This window comes from Phoca vitulina, unplaced genomic scaffold, assembly GCF_004348235.1.
Source record: "Phoca vitulina isolate PV1807 unplaced genomic scaffold, GSC_HSeal_1.0 scaffold121, whole genome shotgun sequence".
NCBI lineage: Eukaryota > Metazoa > Chordata > Mammalia > Carnivora > Phocidae > Phoca > Phoca vitulina.
The window spans coordinates 732072-750343 of NW_022589824.1; the positions used below are offsets into that span (position 1 = coordinate 732072).

Genomic DNA, 18272 nt, shown 5'->3' on the forward strand with positions numbered 1-18272 from the left:
CCCATCAGGCTGCCCAGGGGCGAGGTCTCCTGGCAGATCCATCCGTCCCCCTCAGAGCAGAGGTTCTGGCTCCGTCCTGTACTCACTGAGACCCTGGGGCTACACCCCGAGCCTAGGTGTCCTCATGCACAAAATGGGGACTGGGACTGGCTCCTGTCTCGTGGAGTTGTCTTACAGATCCTGGGTGAGATTGTGCTTCCTATTACTTGTCTGTAGAGCTGTAATGGATTTTGTTGTTGTTTTTTTCTTGTGTGTATGTGTTGTGTTGTGTTTTTTTTTTTTTAAATTAGGATGACGGCGGCTGGACGCCCATGATTTGGGCCACTGAGTATAAGCATGTGGAGCTCGTGAAGCTGCTGCTGTCCAAGGGTTCCGACATCAACATCCGGGATAACGTGAGTCTCTGGCTGTCGCTGGTGCTGAGCACCCCTCAGGGTCGCGGGTCCTGGAGGAGGACAGAGGGACCAGGGTTACAGAGCTGGCAGCTGAACGTTCTTGTTCTTGGAAGCCTGACTATGGCTGTGCCCTTTTTTCGCGGGTTTTCAGTGGCCCCTGGACCCACTGTGGTTTCCTGGGATTGTTTTGTGTGTTGGCCAATTGCTGGGTGTAGATTGAGGGGCAGAGGTTCCTGAGACCGGCCCTGTGGATAGTACCTGCCTTTTTAGAGGCGAACCCGGACTGTGACTGTGTCACTGACTCCCGTGTCTATGATCAGGACCACGGAGCCCAGGGCACACCCCACACCTGGGCCGGCAGCATGGGAGCACTAATTTGTACTGTGCTGCTGTCTAGGAAGGAGAGAAAGGGAGCCACCGTGTGCTCAGGTCATGAGAGCTAAGGTGCTTGTGTTGATGGCTAGTTTTGTGGGGCATACTTGTTTTCAGAAAACAGGGTTCTGGGGCCAAGGTCAGAAAACTTGCCAGTCGTTCTGGGAGTAATGCTCCAGCCCGTATATCAGACAGCAGGTGATTCTAGTTAATTTATATATTTTAATATTTTTTTAAAGATTTATTTATTTGAGAGAGAGACCGAGATAGTGACAGAGATCACGAGCGAGCGGGGACACAGAGGGAGAAGCAGCCTTCCTGCTGAGCAGGGAGCCCGATGTGGGGCTCCATCCCAGGACCCTGGGATCATGACCTGAGCCGAAGGTAGACGCTTGACTGACTGAACCACCCAGGCGCCCCTCTAGTTAATTTAAAAGGGCATTTCTGGAAAGTTCTTTGGGTACCCGCTCGGGAACAATCCAGAGGGACAGGGGTCCCAGGGCGGACAGACACAGTGCCCTGCAGAGCTGTGTCGGCTGTTACAGAGAGTCACCAAAAGCCATAAATGGAAAATGTAGCACAGGCTCATTATATTGATAATGAAATAAGAAAGCAGTTAACAGTAAGACATGATTTCTCTAAGCAAGCACACCATTCAGTAGGGTGCGCGTCAGCGTGGAGCCCGAGTGCCCAAGGTAGGGAGCCAGGTGGTGTCTTGGTTCTGAGCCCTGAGCGGGACAGGGCTCTCCAGATCCCCGCTTAAAGAAGGGATGGGAGCAGTGAGCACCACCTGGTCACTCATCGTGGCTGCTCGGCATTGGGACCCTTCCCCACGTCTGTGAGCAGGTCCTGCCCTGCCCTGAAACCAGGAACCTCAGCACAGAGGCCAGCATCTGGGCCTGCAGCACGTGGCTCAGCCGTGGGGTGTTTCTGTGAATGTCCTCAGAGCTGGGGTCAGTACAGTGGCGCTGCCTGCAGGACCTGGGGGCTGGGAGGCGCAGGGCAGTTTGGATGAGGGTAGCGGGAAGGGGTGTGATGAGGTCCAGCATGGCTGCAGCAGAGGGCAGTCAGAATCTGCCCCGTGGACGCTTTGTGGCACATCGTGAGCAGCCCCCTTCAAGCATGGGGTGCTTGGAGCAGCTGCAGCTGTGTGTCCTCGCTGGGCAGGGTATCAAGAGCGTGTGGGTGCAGGGCAGCAGACGGCCTCACAGGGCCCAGTAGGTGTCAGCGCCGGTGCTGGTGGTGGTCCTCGGGAGGCAGGAGGATGGACTAAACTGCGTGTTTGTTGTTCATGTGACAAAGCAGCGCTGTTATTTCACCCTAACAGTTTTATTGATGTGTAAATGGTGCACCATTTAGGGTGTCCAGTTGGATGAGAAACCGTCACTATAGTCAGGACAGTGCACGACACTCCCAGAAGTTTCCTCCTGCCGCTTCATAGCCAGCCACCGTCTGCTCCACTTTCTGTCACCGAGTTTGTGAGTTCGGCTTTCCGTAGGCGGATCCGTGCAGTGTGATCGTTGCTCAGGCAACATCAGCCTGGGGGTCAGCGTTGCATTGTGCGGACAGGTCAGCTCAGGTGTCCTTCACCTGGTCGCGGACATGGGGGTTTTCTGGGCTCTGGCTGTCACACATAGAGCTGCTGTGGACGTGCACGCACGTGTCTGTGTGGGCCCCTGCTATCATTTCTCTCCCATAAAACCTGGGTCACCTGTTGAAGGAGCTGCCCAGCTTCCAGAGTGACTGTGCCTGAGAGGCTGTCCTCCCCAGCACTTAGGTTAGTCTGTGTCCTCGGGGGGGGGGGGGGGGGGGGGGTCCTTTCAGATCTTTTGCTCATTTTTTATTGGATCGTTTATTTTCTTATTTTGCAGTTTTAAGAGTTGCTGTGTATTCTGCATACAAGTGCTCTATATCAGATGTTTTCCAAACCCTAGCAACTGTTTTTTGATAGGCAGATGCTTTTTAATTTTGATAAAGCTTGGGGCGCCTGGGTGGCTCAGTCGTTAAGCGTCTGCCTTCGGCTCAGGTCATGATCCCAGCGTCCTGGGATCGAGCCCCACATCGGGCTCTCTGCTTCGCGGGAAGCCTGCTTCTCCCTCTCCCACTCCCCCTGCTTGTGTTCCCTCTCTCGCTGTGTCTCTCTCTGTCAAATAAATAAATAAAAAAAATCTTTAAAAAAAAAAATTTTGATAAAGCTTAGTTTATTAATTATTTTCTATTTATGGATCATATGTTTGGTGTTCTCTTTAAGAAATCATCGCCTGACCCAAGATCCCAAAGACTTTCTTCCGTGTTTTCTTACAGTAGTTTGTTTTGCATTAGGATGTCCAGCTGTCCCAGCACCATCTCCCTTCTCCATAGACTTGGCTTTGCCCCTTTGTCCACATGCGTGTGGCTCCGTCCCTGGGCTCTGTCTTCCGTGCCGTTGGCCCACACGTGTCTGTCCTTACGCCAGCGCCATGCTTTCTCAATTAAGAGAAAATGCTGTGTTACATACACAGAGGGCTGTCCCGTTTCTCCCGGACCTCGTGCTGTCGCTCTCAGACACTGTACCAGCACCGCAGTAGGTTGTTACTTCGTTTCAACAGTCGGTGATCTTTTGGAAACACTGTGGTGACGAAAGTCTCAGGGATCAGTGCTGCTGATGCCACTTCCTTTGCTACCTAGGTCCTTCATTCCAGTGTCATTTCTCCTCTACATGTCTGACTTCATTGATCGTGTCCTGGGGTGCCGGTCTGCCCGTGACAAGTGCGTGCAGCTTTTCCTGCCTGCAGACTCTGTATCTTGGCTTCACTTTGGGAGACGTTTCGCTGGGCGTGGACTTTGGTCGATAGCTTCTTTCAGTACTTTGTGCACACAGCCTCTCTGCGTCCTCACCGAGGAGTTTCCCATGGGGAATTCTCGGTGGCACCTTGTGCTTATTTCCAGATAGAGTGCATCTGCGTTCTTTTGGCTGCTTTTAGGATTTTCTCTTTGTCACTAGATTTTAGCAGTTGATTATGATGCGCCTCGTGTTACTTGTGTGTGTTGCAAGTCTGAGGTCCGGAAGGTTTATGAAGCTTGTGTCAGCGAGGTCCTCATCCCTTCCAGAGCTCTTCCTGCCTGCCCCCTGCTTTGCAAGGGTCCCTGTTCTGTGATTATGTGGCTTGAAGTTGTTCCCAGCTCACTGATGCTCTTTTCATTTTCCTCAATTATTTTTTCAGTGTGGATCGCAGTTTATCTGGTTTTAAAGCTGTTTTGCTGGTTTTATTGAAATTTTGCTGTTTTCAAGCTCAGTAATCTTTTCTTTACAACCTATTATGCTGTTAATCTCATTCAGTGTGTTTCTGTTAGACATTGTACTTGTCAGCTTTAAAAGTTTTGTTTGTAACCTTAGGTTGCGTGCCAGACATTGCGAATTTTACCTTGCTGTGAATTTCTGTATTCCTGGAAAGGTCTTGAGCCTTGTTCTGGGTGCAGCAAAGTTACTTGGAAATAGTCTGCTTTGGGTGTTGCTTCCTAGGTTTGTTACATGGGTTCCAGCAGGCCTCAGCCTAGTGCTGGTCATCTCTTGTGTGGGCACTAGCGCTGAGACCTCTGTGCCTCGGCTTTGGGGTGTGTCCTCCCGGAGGTCCAAGGTGGGAATGTCCAGATCTCCAGCGGCCTCTTTCCCAGCTCCACATTCTGCTGCCTCGGCCACTGGCTCTCAATTCCTGTCTCGGGGCTTCTCCTGGTGCCCTCCCTGCTCCGAGGCCTGGATCTCAGAACAGTGAGCAGGCGGGCCCAGGCCCCCTTGTTTGTTTCTGCTCTCAGGCCTACAGTACTCCATCGCCTGATGTCCAGTGTCCTGGAAACCATTATTTCACACGTTTTGACTATTTGGTTCTTTCAGGCAGGGAGGTAAATCCAGATGGTCCCTCTGGCCCGGTCTCTGCCGGAACCAAAGTGCCGTCTGCCACTTCAGATGTGTGGGTCAGGCCTCTCGTAATAGAGCAGGCAGACCTCAGCTGGTCTGGGACTGCACGTTCCTGTGCTAAGAGAAGCCTGGGTGGACGGGGACAGTCTCAGCCTGTAATTCCGGTTATAAAATCATAATCCTTCTGGTGAAGGAATGAGAAAAGAGGCCCCTAAGGAAACCACATTTTGTTCTGGAGCTTGCAAATGTTTGGACAATGGAAAGATGAGAGGGGTAGAAGGCGTCTCGGAACAACGTCCAGGAAAGGAAGCCCCAGGCAAATCCAGGCTTTTCAGAAAACACTAAGGCTGCCAGAGGAGTCTGCGGTGAAGCCTGTGCTTGGGGCTAGCTGCTGTTTGCTAACAGAGAGGACCACACAGTTTGACTTCTCTCTTTCCTCTAGTTCATTGAGCTGGAAGCATCGGATGCTCTCAGAGTGTGGGACTGGGAGGCAGATTATCTGCGAGCACCGGAGCGTTACAGGGGGTTCCCTGGTGGGAGGGGGGCAGGAACGAGGCAGGCAGAGTCATGTAGCTGGCACATCAGTCCCGCGGGGGCTGACATGGGGTGGAGTGGGGGCATGCACAGTGGGGGGCTCTGCCTCGGTCCTGCCAAGACCCCTGCGGTGGTGCCGAGTGGACAGCCAGGCTTGACTTTGGCTCCTGTGAGATACTGGGGGTTCTTGAGGGGTGGGGCCCCTGAGTGGTGCACCCACTCTGCCAGGAGGGCAGTCAGTGTTTAAGCCGCCTCTGAGGGGTTAAGCCCTGAGACCAAGTCAGAAAAAGAAAAGGACTGAAACATTCACTGCCTTGTATTCTAGAGGAAGACAGGAACAAACCAGAGGTTCGGTAGAGGAAGGGCTGAGTAGGTCACGACCGTGGGCTCGGCCTGCACAGTGGTCCGTGCCGTAGGGGCGCCACCTGCAGTGGGCACAGGGCAGTCAGCCTGGGAGGGGCCAGAGTGGCCTTCTCGTTTGTCCCCAGTGCGGTAGGTTAGCTGTTGCGTCACCGTTCTAATTTAGGCTGTTTCCCACCTGGCAAGGCTGCACGTTGCCCTGTTTATGTGTGTATTCCTCATCTTTAACACAAGTTTTAAATTTTTATACGTTCTGTGCATTTGTTTTCAGAATTACAGTGTAGCAATCTAATAAACTGATTATTGTAAGTCACGTATAGCTTATTTACAGCACAAATGGTTTTTTCTGATCTTTGATTTAAAGGTTTTGTTTTACAGAGGTTTTATGAAGTAAAATTTTAATGCAGTCAAATTTGCTTACCTTTTATCTTTGTCAAATCTTACACGGATTGTCCTGTCCTGCAATTGTACTTCTGTTCCAAAGTAAATATGATTTTAAAAAGTAGATAAAGCAGAGTACTCCCGAGTGTTATGTTACTAATGTGTTGTGTTTAGATTGGTCTAATTCCAGATGATTTTTTATTCTATTTTTAAAATATTCAGTACTGAAATTACATTACTTTTATAATGAAAACAAAACAAGAGAGGAAGCGCCCCCAGCACTCAGCCAGGTCTTTGCTCTCCTTTTGGTGCGCCGCGCCGTCTCTCCGCGCAGGAGGAGAACATCTGCCTGCACTGGGCTGCGTTCTCGGGCTGTGTGGACATAGCCGAGATCCTCCTGGCTGCCAGGTGTGACCTCCATGCCGTGAACGTCCACGGAGACTCGCCTCTGCACATTGCTGCCAGGGAGGACCGCTACGCCTGTGTCCTGTGAGTGGTCCCACTGCACGCAGTCCCTGCAAGGCTCCCGGGTGCCCCAGGTCCCCCAAGGGAAGCTCATTCCCCAAGCAGGTGGAGGTGCGAGTCTCCCATTCCACCTGTGAGGTCAGCATGGCTATTTCTGGTTCAGGGAGGATCATTGTGAAAACTCCCCAGATGCTTAGATGAGTCTCACCCAGCGCCTCCCATCAAGGGGGAGGGGGCAGGCCCCGCTCAGGAGGGATGAAGATGTTAGTGCTCACCACTTGCCACTCAGAGCCCGTTCCTGTGTCACACACATGTGGGTGGGTGCAGTTGGGGTCCTGGGGAGTTGTCCTCGCTGTGCTCTCAGTGGAAGCTCAGGACCCAGTCCTGCCCAGTTGCACAACCTCAGGTCCCCCCCTCTCACCTGGAAATGAGGGTATGCCCTACTGTGGGACACAGGCCCATTCAGACCGGGACCTTGGCGGCAGCTCAGCTGAGCGGGTTGTGGTGTGCGGCTCCTGGGTGGGGCTGTGGAGGGGCAGTTCACAGGACCACTGTGCTGCCGCTCTCTGTCCGGTTCTGACTCGCCTGCAGGGCGCTGACCGTGTACACAGCGTGGTTTACCCGCCTCATGCTGGCCCTGTTCATCTTTGAGCATGCCTTTGAATGGAAAAGCCAAAAACCCTCAAATACCATCCCTAGTTCTTTACACACGCTTCCTGACCAGAAAACTGAGGTGACTTTTGACCGTAAATGTGGGAAAGGAGTAATGTAGTGTATTCCTGGTGAGTCAGGGCAGATCTTTCTAGAAGCACTTGGTCAGCAGGGTTAATATCAAGATGAATGATGTGTTCCCTTTATTTTTACCTTCTAAAGTCATAAATCTGTCTTTTAAATTAAGGTCTGAATGTTTTGTTGGCTTACATTTTTCCTTTTAGCCTCTTTCTTTCTCGGGATTCAGATGTCACCTTGAAAAACAAGGAGGGAGAGACGCCCCTGCAATGTGCAAGCCTCAACTCCCAGGTGTGGGATGCGCTGCAGATGAGCCGGGCGCTGCGAGACGCAGCCCCCGACAGGCCTGTCCCTATGGAGAAGACGGTGAGCAGGTGAGAAGACCGTTCTGAGGCAGAGGGTGACAGAGGGGGCTGAAGAGTTTGAAACAAAAGCTTCCGTCCAAGCTGAGGCATCCCCTGGCCTGAGTCCAAAGTGCCTGGCCCAGGGCTCGGCGGCTGCCCCGTTGGGGTGTCATTTGTCACGGCGAAAGGTAATGTCCCCCCTTTCCCGTGGCAGAGACATTGCTCGAGGCTATGAGCGAATCCCCATCCCGTGTGTCAACGCTGTGGACAGCGAGCCGTGCCCCAGCAACTACAAGTATGTTTCTCAGAACTGCGTGACGTCTCCCATGAACATTGACAGAAACATCACCCATTTGCAGGTCAGTGATGGCAGGGTGCGGTGGGCCTCTGGGGCCTGGGTCCACAGGCGTTTCCCTCACGGTGATCGCCTTCCACTAAAGAGTTGAAAGGCAGATAAGGATCCTTCCTGAAAGTGGATCCTGCATCCCGTGTTGGGTCCCCAGCCCCCAGAGCAGTGCCTAGCGTCCCCCGGTGAGTGGTGGTTTGGGGGCCACGCAAGTGAGAGGAGCCTGTGCTTTGCCTCGAGTGTCCCAGCCTCTGAGCTCCTCTTGCGTTGAAGTTGGACGTGTGCCCTCAGGGCAGGGCTGTGGCCCTGGGCCTTGCCCTTCCCGTGGAGCGGCTGGCCTCAAGTGCCGGCCTCGGGATTTCTTTCACCAACCCTTCCTCTCGGCCCCACGTCGCTGACCCCCCCTGCCTCCTCCCCTTTCTTTGGGCTCTTCGTCCAGAGCCCCTCGTGCAATCTCTCTATGTCTTAGTGGCTGGGTGTCCTCTCCCGCCCGCATGCCCTCTTCCTCAGGGGCTGCTTGCCCCTTGGTGTCCTTGAGAATGCAGACGTCTGAACCGGTCACCTCTCTTCCACGCGGGCCTGGCTTTCTGAGAGCACGTGTCAGAGTCGTGAGGCGCGGCTGAGATCGGCCCCCCCCACCTGACGAGCTGTCTCCCTGCAGTACTGCGTGTGCATCGATGACTGTTCTTCCAGCAACTGCATGTGTGGCCAGCTCAGTATGCGCTGCTGGTACGACAAGGTGAGCCTGTGCCGGGGCGTGCTGGGGCGGTGAGCCAGCCTTGGTGCCCGCCAGCCTTGGGAAGGAGGGCTGCAGGTGAGCGGGTGTGGAAATGCAGACCGGTCGGAGCCAGCCTCTGTGGCCGCCTGGGCGTGGCTGTCTGTGGGCCCAGCCTGGGACAGCTGGGGAGACAAGGGGGCGGCTCTGGAAGCCCGTGTCCAAGAGAAGAAGCTTAAATGCCCTTGGTGTTGGGAGTTCAGAGGTTGTCAGTGGGGGCAGGAGCCAGGGTGCTCTGGGGTAGGGACAAGACCACAGCGGACGGTTGTCTCCAGAGTCACCTTGGGAGCAGAGGGGCTTGGCACGGGGGGTGTTTGTGGCTGTCGAGCCAGAGGCTGCGGCCCTCACTCCAGTGCTGTGTGCTCTCTGTGAAGCACTGCTGTGCTGAAGGTCGGGGGGGAGCGAGCACTTTGAGGGAAGTTCTCACTGTTCAGAGCAGCCTCTGAAGCCACGGGGACTTGAGGCTCAGCCGCGAGGCCCTGGTTTGTCGCCCAATGGCTTTGCCGTGTCTGGGTGTAGGACGGGCAAGCAGGTGGCCGGGTCGCTGCCAGAGTTGTGGGCCTGCAGGCTGCAAGGCCGAGAGTGCAGCGTGGCGGTGAGCGTGGGCAGTGGTCCGGGGGCACTGACCCCTTGAAGGAAGTGGAGAGGCCTGTGGGCCGGTGGCGTTGGCGAGGCTGGGAGAGTTCCAGGGAGAAGGAGGGAGGGCGACCAGGGCATACGGATCCGTAAACCTGTGTATGCTCCTGGTTTGATGCTTCCTGTCCAGAGCACGAATGGGTAACGGGACACTGGTGCCCCCAGCGTGAAGTTTGACCGGAAACCATCGTTTTTGTACCCGTTTTAGTTAGTGAAACTGTGTTGGTGTCAGTTTATTTAGCGTGAATGGTGAGCCATGCTCGGTCCTGACTGCACGTCTGTCCCCAGGACGGCCGGCTGCTGCCGGAGTTCAACATGGCGGAGCCGCCCTTGATCTTCGAGTGCAACCACGCCTGTTCCTGCTGGAGAAGCTGCCGGAACCGCGTCGTGCAGAACGGCCTCAGGTGAGCACGGGCTGCCAGCCCCTGCCTGAGGGTAGCGTTCTATGCCCTTCAGTGCAGGGTGATGCCAGGGGTCTCTGCTTTCAAAGTTTGAAAATGATCTCGGGTTTGTTGGGAAGTTCGCTGTATTTGCATGTATTTCATACGGACAAGGGTGGGATGTGTTGCAGCGCACGGGCGTGTTTGCAGTAGAGACGCTCTCTTGTTTGAGCCCCTTGTCCCCTGGTGGTGTTACAAGCTCGTGTAAATAACACAAGTCCTGCTTCTGAGCAGCTGGGATGTCGGTGAGGCCAAGGGGCTGGGCTGTCCATGGCCCAGGGAGGCAAAGGCCAGGACACGGGCTCTTCACGAGCATTGCCTCTGCCTTCGAGTTAACACGTGCACGGCAACTGTTTTAATACTCAAACCATTTCTGAAATATTCTGTGTTCTCTGAGTGTCTCTGCAATAACAGTGTGAATGTGCTCTGGTATAAAATGCTTCAGACCGTGTAGACGCCTTGTTCTTAAGTCACTTGGGGTGCTTGGTCTGGTGAGGTCTGGCCAGCACCCCTTTCACTGGCTGGGCTCAGACCCCTTCCTCCAGCGTCCCCTGGCCATGAACTTTTCCTCTTGTGCACATGCTTGAGAATTAGAAGACCTCTTTTGGCCGTCTGAGTTGTGGGGGGAAATTCACGCACAACATCAGTCTAGTTTCACGGTATCGAAGGGTTTCTCAGTATCAGCGGTCACAGAGTGCCTCTGACCAGCCCACATGTCCCTGTCTCCCTGTTGGCAGGACATTCTCTGGGGGGAGGACAGACGTGTCCGTCTCCCCCAGGGCCCCTGGACACACAGAGGGGCAGGTGGGTCCCCATGGCTCTGAGCTGGGGAGAGCTCCCCAACCTCTCTGAGGGGCCAGCAGAGTGTCAGCCCCTTCTGCTCTTCATTGCCACCCGGGGGCTCGGCCAGACCTGTCCCCGTGTTACAGATGAAGACACAGGCAGTCGGACCAAATTCCAAGGCAGTCTCCCGCTCCCCGAGGATGGGCCGTGGGCCTCATTGCACGGGAAGCGCGCTCGCAGTAGGAAGGCAGTACCTTGCGCTCTGTTTGCTGCCATGGTTGGCGGCGTGATCCGGACGTGAGCTGGGCATCGGGGAACTTGGCCTGTTTTCCAGGGCAAGGCTGCAGCTCTACCGGACACAGAACATGGGCTGGGGCGTGCGGTCCCTGCAGGATATCCCCCTGGGCACCTTCGTCTGCGAGTAAGTGAGTGCGTGCCGGGGTCACCCCAGGGCTGCTGGCTACCCCTGCCATTTTGGGGACAGCACAGCAGTGTAGGGTGAGGGGCTGCCAGGGCCCTGTCCATGCCTGGGACTCGTGGGTGCCCCTGAAAACCAAGTTCATGTTGTCTCCACCCATCCGCCCGCTTCCCTGGCTTTCCACCTGCACTTAGCCTCTCACCAGGTCGTGGCTCCTTTAAGATGGTACCATTCAGTGGTTTTCAGGGAGTGTCATTCTGGATCCCTGGTCAGAGAAGGGGTTTCTGTGTCGTCATCTTCTGGGACCTGAAGTTAAATCCCAGCTCAGTCACAGGCATATTCTCCAGAACGTTTGGCCAGCTTGTGGGTGGGGGTGTGTGTGTGTGGGCTCTGCCATGGCTGCCCTGTGGTCAGGGGTGAGGGTCCTGCCGTCTGCTGTTCTCACCTGCGCCCTGCCTCCCGCAGGTATGTCGGGGAGCTCATCTCTGACTCGGAAGCTGACGTTCGGGAAGAAGACTCTTACCTCTTTGATCTTGACAACAAGGTAACGCGTTTGGAGGGGTTGGGGCGTAGAGAGCTGGTTGCGGCCGTGCGGCGTGGGAGCGGTAAGGAGGCTCACCCACAACGGCCCAGTGTCCTCGCCGGCCACACCGGCGTGCTTGTGTGCTCAGGGCTCGCAGGGCGCTTGCAGTCGGGCCACTTACCCGGGAGGTCCCAGGGCTCGTGCCGCGAGGAGCCTGCCTCGTTTGAGGACGTGAAGCCCGGATGCATCCTGCCAGCCCTCTGAACCCCAGCTGCTCATCCGGGGTTAGAGCCCACGGCCGTCAGAGGGGCCGCGTGTGCCCGGTGACGAACAAACGGGAGCCTTGTGTGTCCCAGCCGCCCTCCTGGTTGTGGGGACAGTGGGTGGGCCCTGGTCTTCACCCCAGGACCCGGGTTTCCGGGGACGTTTGGAAGCTGCCTCACGCCATCCTCACCCTACCTTGGTGCCCGCGCTGCTCTTAGTTCATGACTTGCCTGGTTAAGAACGTCTGCGAGCACGGTCAAGGTGGAAGTGGGGACCCAGGGCTCTCGTCTAACCACAGCCGCCGGAGCCCAGAGTAGCTGCCCTTGCTGCCGTGCCCCCCATCCCCCAGCCCTGCCCCTGCAGTCGGCTCTCAGAAACCACGTTCCGGGGGGGAGAAAGCTGTGTCCTGGGTGGTCGCAGTGCTCAGGTCCTGCTGCGCCCCTGCCCCCGGGTTTCTCTGGACCGCCTGCCTGGTCTTCACTCCTTCCGTGTCTCTGGAGCTGTTTGCCTTTCATGGTCTGTGGCTGTCCTTTACAGGTTCTGGGGTAACTGCTCTTCTGTGACATTTGAGTCTCGCAGATGTATTCCCTCTGTGGCTTGTTGAGTTCCTGGTGATGTTTCAATGAACGGAAGTTCTTATTTTTATTGTAGTCCAATTTCTCTGCCTCTTCCTCCATACTGTGGGTGTTGGTAACGTCCCAAGTGAAGCCAGGCTTTTTACAGCCAAGACCATACAGAGACGCATGTGGGGCGTCTGCAGAAGTTACACTCGGCCTCCACGTGTAGGCGTTTTGCTGCAGGGTCCAGCTTTTTCCCCACGTTGATGACTCTGTGTGACTCAGGACCATTTGTTGAGAAGATCGTCCTCTTTCCCACTGCCCCGCAGCATGGATTTGTCGTAATGCAGGTGTCCTTGTGTGCCCGGGGCTCCCCTCTGTCCTGTCTGCTGACGCCATGTTAACCATCCTAACCTTACGTCCTCTTACCTTGGGGTCTTGAGGGATGTCTCGCTCTTCTTGGTCTCTTTCAGTTTCTGTGTGTAAGTTGTACAACTTAGGGCAGCATCGAACCCACGAGCCCGCTAGGGGTCACTGGGGTTTCTGCCACCTGCTTTTCCAGGTGATGAACATGGTGTATCCCTCTGCTTGTTTGTCATCTTCAGTTGCCCCCACTAAGGTTCCGGGGTACCCTACGTGAGATCCCGTAGATCTTCTGTTGGGTTTTTTTATCTGATAGGTTTTTGATCATCTTACTTTTTGGGTCAATTTTATTATAATTAATTGACGTTCAGTGAACTTTAAGCGTGTGATTTTAGTTTTGACAAATGTGTGTACGGTCTGATCAGCACCAGGAGCAAGATGGGAGCACTTCCTCTGCCCCACGGCACCCCCACCCTGGTTGGCCACGGAGCCGCCATCTGTCTCCGCGGCTGGGTTTTTCCTTTAAGTGGGGCCAGAGCATGTACTCCCCTGTGTCTGGCTTTTTCGACCCACCCAGGTGGTGGCGGGTCCCCTGACCCACCAGTGGCCATGCTGCTTTGTGCTACCACCTGGGGATGGACCTGGATGTTTCCAGGTTTTGCTGTTAGGAGTAAACCTGCTATGAGCTTGTTTTTTGTGGGTGTGAGTTTTCGTTTCTCCTGGGTAATTCCTGGCAGTGGGATTACTGCTCTTGGGTTAAAGTGTATATTCAATAACTTTAAAAGAAATAGCAAGCAGTTTCGCAAAGTGGTTATACCACTTTACATTTCCTCCAGCAACAAATGAGAATTTCAGACACTCTAATTTTAATGTGCACTTTCTTGATGATTTTTTTTTCAAAGAATTTATTTTTAAGTATTCTGTACACCCAACATGGGGCTCGAACTTATAACCCCGACATCAAGAGTCACGTGCTCTTCTGACTAAGCCAGCCAGGTGCCCCATTTTCTTGATGATTATCGATGTGAGCATCTTTTCACGTGCCAGTTGGTCTCTTATCTCTTCTTTTGTGCAGGAATTTTAAAAATTTATTGCCCATTGTTTAATTGGGCTACTACCTTCTTCCTGAGTTGTAAGGATTCTTTAGGTTTCCTGCTTCACGGCCTTTCTCAGACACACCTGTGTCTTTTTCTCTCGCCTCAATGGTTCATTTTCTTAACAATGTCCTCCGCAGAACGGAAAATTTTTTTATCGTTTAGTGCTTTTTGTGTCCTAAGAATTCTTTGTCTCCCACAAGGTTGTGAAGATTTTCTCCTTTCTCTAGGATTTTCATATTTTTAGCTTTTAGATCCACAATCCATCTTTTGTGTGTGTGGTTTGAGATAAGGCTCGAGATTCCTCTTTGTCCCTGTGAATATACGGCGATTCCAGTACCGGCTGGACGTTGGCTGGAAAAGCCTCTGCCTGGACCGTCGAACGTAGGTCTGTGCCTGGACTGTTTTGTTCCTTTGATTTATTTGCTGACCCTCAAACCAGTACCGCTGTGTCTTCACTCCTCTTGACTCGGAATCTGGAAGGCAGGTGGTTCCTTTTCAAGGGTCCTTGTAGCTCTCTGGAGTACTCTGCATTTCCATATACATTTTAGAACCAGGGTGTTCATACAAAAAGAGGCTGCTGGGATTTGCCTGGGATTGTGTCCAATCTGTTGAACCACTTAGGGGTGTTGGCGTCTGAACAGCATCGAATCTTCTCCCGTTGGCTGGTGTCTGGGCGTGGAGCCAGCCTGCCCTGGTAGACCCCAGCCCCTCATGGGGAAGCTGTTCCAGCAGGCCCCTCTCTCATGCCGACAGCCCGCGGCTGCCCGCCCCCTGACTCCGACCCTTCCAGTCTCCCCTCAGTCCGACCCCAGCAGGCTGGGCCCCGCATGCCGCTCCCTGCGGCCTGCTTCTGTGGCTCGTTCATTCTGGTGCATGAAGGGCCACAAGTACACCAGAGCTTCCCAGGGTTCGCTCCAGCTCAGACTTTGTGTCCCCATCGCGTGGCCATGCCTGTGCCCACGGGGCCCACGTGCCCCCTGCTCGCTCCCTCCCCACCCGCCGTCGAAGGCGTCAGGAGGCTTTCTGGCTCTACCTACAGAATGTTTCCGGGATCTGACCACCTGTTGCCAAGCTGCCTGCCTTCTCTCTGGCCTGGACTGTCCTGGGCTCTGGCTCTGTGCTCACACAGACCTCTCCTTGCTGTTCTAGAACCTTCTGAATACCCACCTCCTTCCAGCCTCCTTTGCCTGAATCTGCCCTGGTTAACAGGGTGCCCGTGCACTCTTAGCATCTCGGAGTGAGTGGGGGAGTCTTGCAGGGGCACCCTTCCCACAGTGTTTTTGTCTTAGAACTAGGACAGGTAGTTTTTTATCAGAAAAACTTTAAAAAGGCAAGCAGCATACACATCTGAAGAGACATTCTGCAGACCCGAGGCACGTCATTCATTGTGGGAAGGGTACAGCGTTCATGTGGGCATGAACGAATGCTGGCCCCGCTGAGTGGCTGTCAGGTCTGGAAGAGCTTCTTGCTCCAAAGATGGGCAACCCTCCTGTTGCTCTGGATACCTGTGTCCCTTGCCCCCACAGAGTCTCTAAGCTGAGTGTGGGCAGATGAGCAAAAACTCGGGGTAAACCACAGAAAAACAGTTTTACTTAGAGACGCCATGCAAGAGGCTAAGGAAGGCACAGATGATGTGTGGGGGGCTGTGGGGCCCAGGGACTAGTGGGTAGAGGACTTACCTTTGCGCTCTCTGCCTACGGGGTTGTGGAACCTGCCGCTTATCCCCCGGCATGGAGGGAGGGCTGCGCGTGTCCTGCAGGCTTTGGGCGATGCTGCTTTCGTTTGGGGTCCCAGGTGGGCTGTGGCCTCTGCTGTGATGGGGTCCACTCCTGGCACTAGGGCCTCTGCTGCCGTGTGCTTCTCGCCTGAGGACACCCCGCCCCTCCGTGGGCCCCTCGCGCATCCTGCCCCGAGTCTGACCAGCCTGCCCCGCACCCACGCTAGGTGCCTGCCTCCTCACTCTTAGGCTGCCCTGTGGTCTCTCAGTTAGTTAGGAAAAGACACTTCCTCCGGGATTCCTGTTTCTTGCCTTTGTGGGCAGTTTCTTATTTATGTCCCGACAGCCCTGACAGTACAGAGAAGTAGAGAAAGCCCGTGCGGTCGAGAGCCGTGCGCACCACCCCTCCGATCTCACTTTGTTTCATCTACGGTGCCGACGACGTGGCGTCAGTCGCGAACGTGCCATTTTGCTCCTGAGAAGCTCGGCATGCGCCCGCAGGGGGTCACTGTCGTGCCTCGCGAGACTGACCTCAGTTTCCCCAGGGTGTGCCCCGCTGGTTTGCCCCCATCCTCTTGGTGCTGCGTCCTGTCCGTTTTTCCTCACAGAGGGCAGCCATCCGACCCTGGCGCTGTCCTGCAGGAACCTGCGTGTGTGTGCTGTTGGGGACCGCGTCCCTCTTCTCCGTCTCTAGTGTTTTCTGCAGATGGGGTGAGGGTGGAAGCATCCCAGAGGACCTGCAGGGTCTGCTTCTCCCAGGTCCGGAGTAGGTGAGCCTCGGCTGCCCGCCCTTCTCCTGATGCCTAGGCCTCCCTGAGGGGCATTTCACCTTTCACGTTTCGTAACAGATTCTTCTGTTGGAAAGAAAAATCTTCCCCACCTGGACCTGGGCTTTCCGGTGACCCCTCAGGGACAGGCAAGACCAACACACGTTCTTGCCACTGAGGAAGGGTTGGAGCAGGAGTGACTGGTGGTAAAGGGATCTGGGCCTTGTTTTCCTTTCTCTCTGACGTGTTAACAGCTCCTGATTTTTTTGTACTGAGTGTTCTGACCAGTTGTTGTCAGCATCGGTGCCCAGTGGGGCTTGTTCGCACTGGCCTCGCCTCCCTCGGCTTTGTTGTGTCCGGCTCCCCACATTCGGCCTCAGACTTCTCTGAGCTGCCCGGGTCCTTGCAGTGGAGGAGATTTTTGGAGACCGAGTCAGGACACCGGGTGCTGGCCGCCCTCAGGATGTCATTGACTCTGGACTGATTTTGCTTTCCTGCTTGCATCCCGCCCGTAGAGGTGCTGGTCCCCAGGGTGTCTGCAGTTTCGGAGGGGCGTCGCACCCCAGGAGTGTGCGTGCCAGGTCTTTGCCGAGAATGTGCCCACCCAGGACGCCGAGCACTAGCCGTGCAACACTTGGAGCAGCATTTCTCGGTGTGGGTGGGCCCCTAGTTTAGGTGTGTTTATTTGTCTTAGTTCGTTTTAAATTCTAGAATTTTAGGGGTGCTCAGCTGGCTCAGTTGGTGGAGCGTGAGGGTCTTGGTCTTGAGGTTGTGAGTTTGAGCCCCATGTTGGGGGTAGAAAATGCTTTAAAATAATAAATTGTAGAATTTTAAATTTTATTTTTTAGTTATGTAAAATATTTACGTGCTTTAAAAGTAGACCCTACCCAAAAAGGTTATATTCAGAAAGTCTTGCGTGTTCTGTGTTACCCCACAGGTAACTCTTTGTAGAAACACAAAGCGTCCATGTGTGTTTCTTACTTCCTCGCCCTTCTTACAGAAAAGGTGGTACCCCCGCCCCCCGTTTCTGAGGCGCTCCCGTGGCTCAGGGGTCACGACGTATTGGGAGTATGTGCACATCATTCTCGTTGTTTTGGGGATGTTCAGGTTGATCTCAGCCTTTGCTGTGACTTGCGGTGGCATCTCCAGGACCCATTCTGCACGCGAGGCACCACTTTGTGGGGCACTCGCCCTCCCTCAGGTCCCTGAGGCTGTGCCCAGCCCTCCCATGCTGGCTTTGACAGCCGAGGGGCGGTGCGATGGGAGCTTGCACTGAGGATTTCCACTTGATTCTTTCTTGTTGTTTCCATGTCTCTGAGATACTCACTCACGGAGAGACGTGCTCTGTCTTACATTGTCAGGGACCGCCTGATGGGGGCTGCAGTGTCCTTGTCTGTTAGCGCCGCATCTGGGTCGCCTCAGGGCTGAACTCTGTTGATTTTCTTTTCTCTTTAGAATGTGTCCATCTCCTTGGTTCTTTGCCTGTGTCCGCGTTGATGTGTCGGCAGCTCCAGCCTGCCTCCGACGTGTCATGTGCTTCGTTCGACCGGCTGTCTGGGCTTGAGTGTGGGTTCTGCCTCTGTCAGGGTGGCGGCGTCCACCTGCCCCCCCCCCCGGCATCCCCGGCATCCCCGGCATCCCCCTGCATCCCCCGGCATCCCTCCCGGCATCCATCCTGACTTGGGCTCAGGCAGGGACTTGCACACACAGTCTGAGCCCCACTGTGCCCTGCAGTCATGGGTTCTCGCTACTCACTCTTGATTCTGCACGAGGGTCTTCCCTGTGGGCCCCGCACGTCCAGGCTGCGTGCCCTCCAGTGCTGGTCACAGTTTCTCGGGTTGTTTACAGGAGGGGAGCTGCTTCCTGCAGGGTGGGGCCACCTGCACATTTAGTCCATAACATCTAGAGGCAGAGGCCAAAATCTGTGCCACGTGAGTCATTTTGGAGTTTGGCGTGTCTTTGGGATCTGCCAGGAGCCAGGATTGCTGGATCAGGGGCACATACGCCTTTGGTTTTGTGGGAAGGTTGTCAGAGACCACTCGTCTTTGTCACCATTTTGTCTTCCCTTGACCACTGAGGATCCTTTGGCTTCTGGTAAATGCTTTGCCCTC

At 54.8% G+C, this 18272-nt stretch overlaps 1 protein-coding gene across 4 annotated transcripts in view; it reads left to right on the forward strand.

Annotated features, from left to right (window-relative positions):
* Positions 1 to 18272, forward strand: part of EHMT1 (euchromatic histone lysine methyltransferase 1) — a 78665-nt gene that overhangs the window by 58177 nt on the left and 2216 nt on the right. For all 4 annotated transcript variants that reach the window (XM_032398798.1, XM_032398800.1, XM_032398799.1 and 1 more), the window contains 8 exons: positions 291 to 395; positions 6272 to 6426; positions 7338 to 7505; positions 7690 to 7834; positions 8483 to 8560; positions 9521 to 9636; positions 10790 to 10876; positions 11339 to 11417. In XM_032398798.1, coding sequence (XP_032254689.1) covers positions 291 to 395; positions 6272 to 6426; positions 7338 to 7505; positions 7690 to 7834; positions 8483 to 8560; positions 9521 to 9636; positions 10790 to 10876; positions 11339 to 11417 — 933 coding nt within the window. The remainder of the gene's footprint in view (positions 1 to 290; positions 396 to 6271; positions 6427 to 7337; positions 7506 to 7689; positions 7835 to 8482; positions 8561 to 9520; positions 9637 to 10789; positions 10877 to 11338; positions 11418 to 18272) is intronic.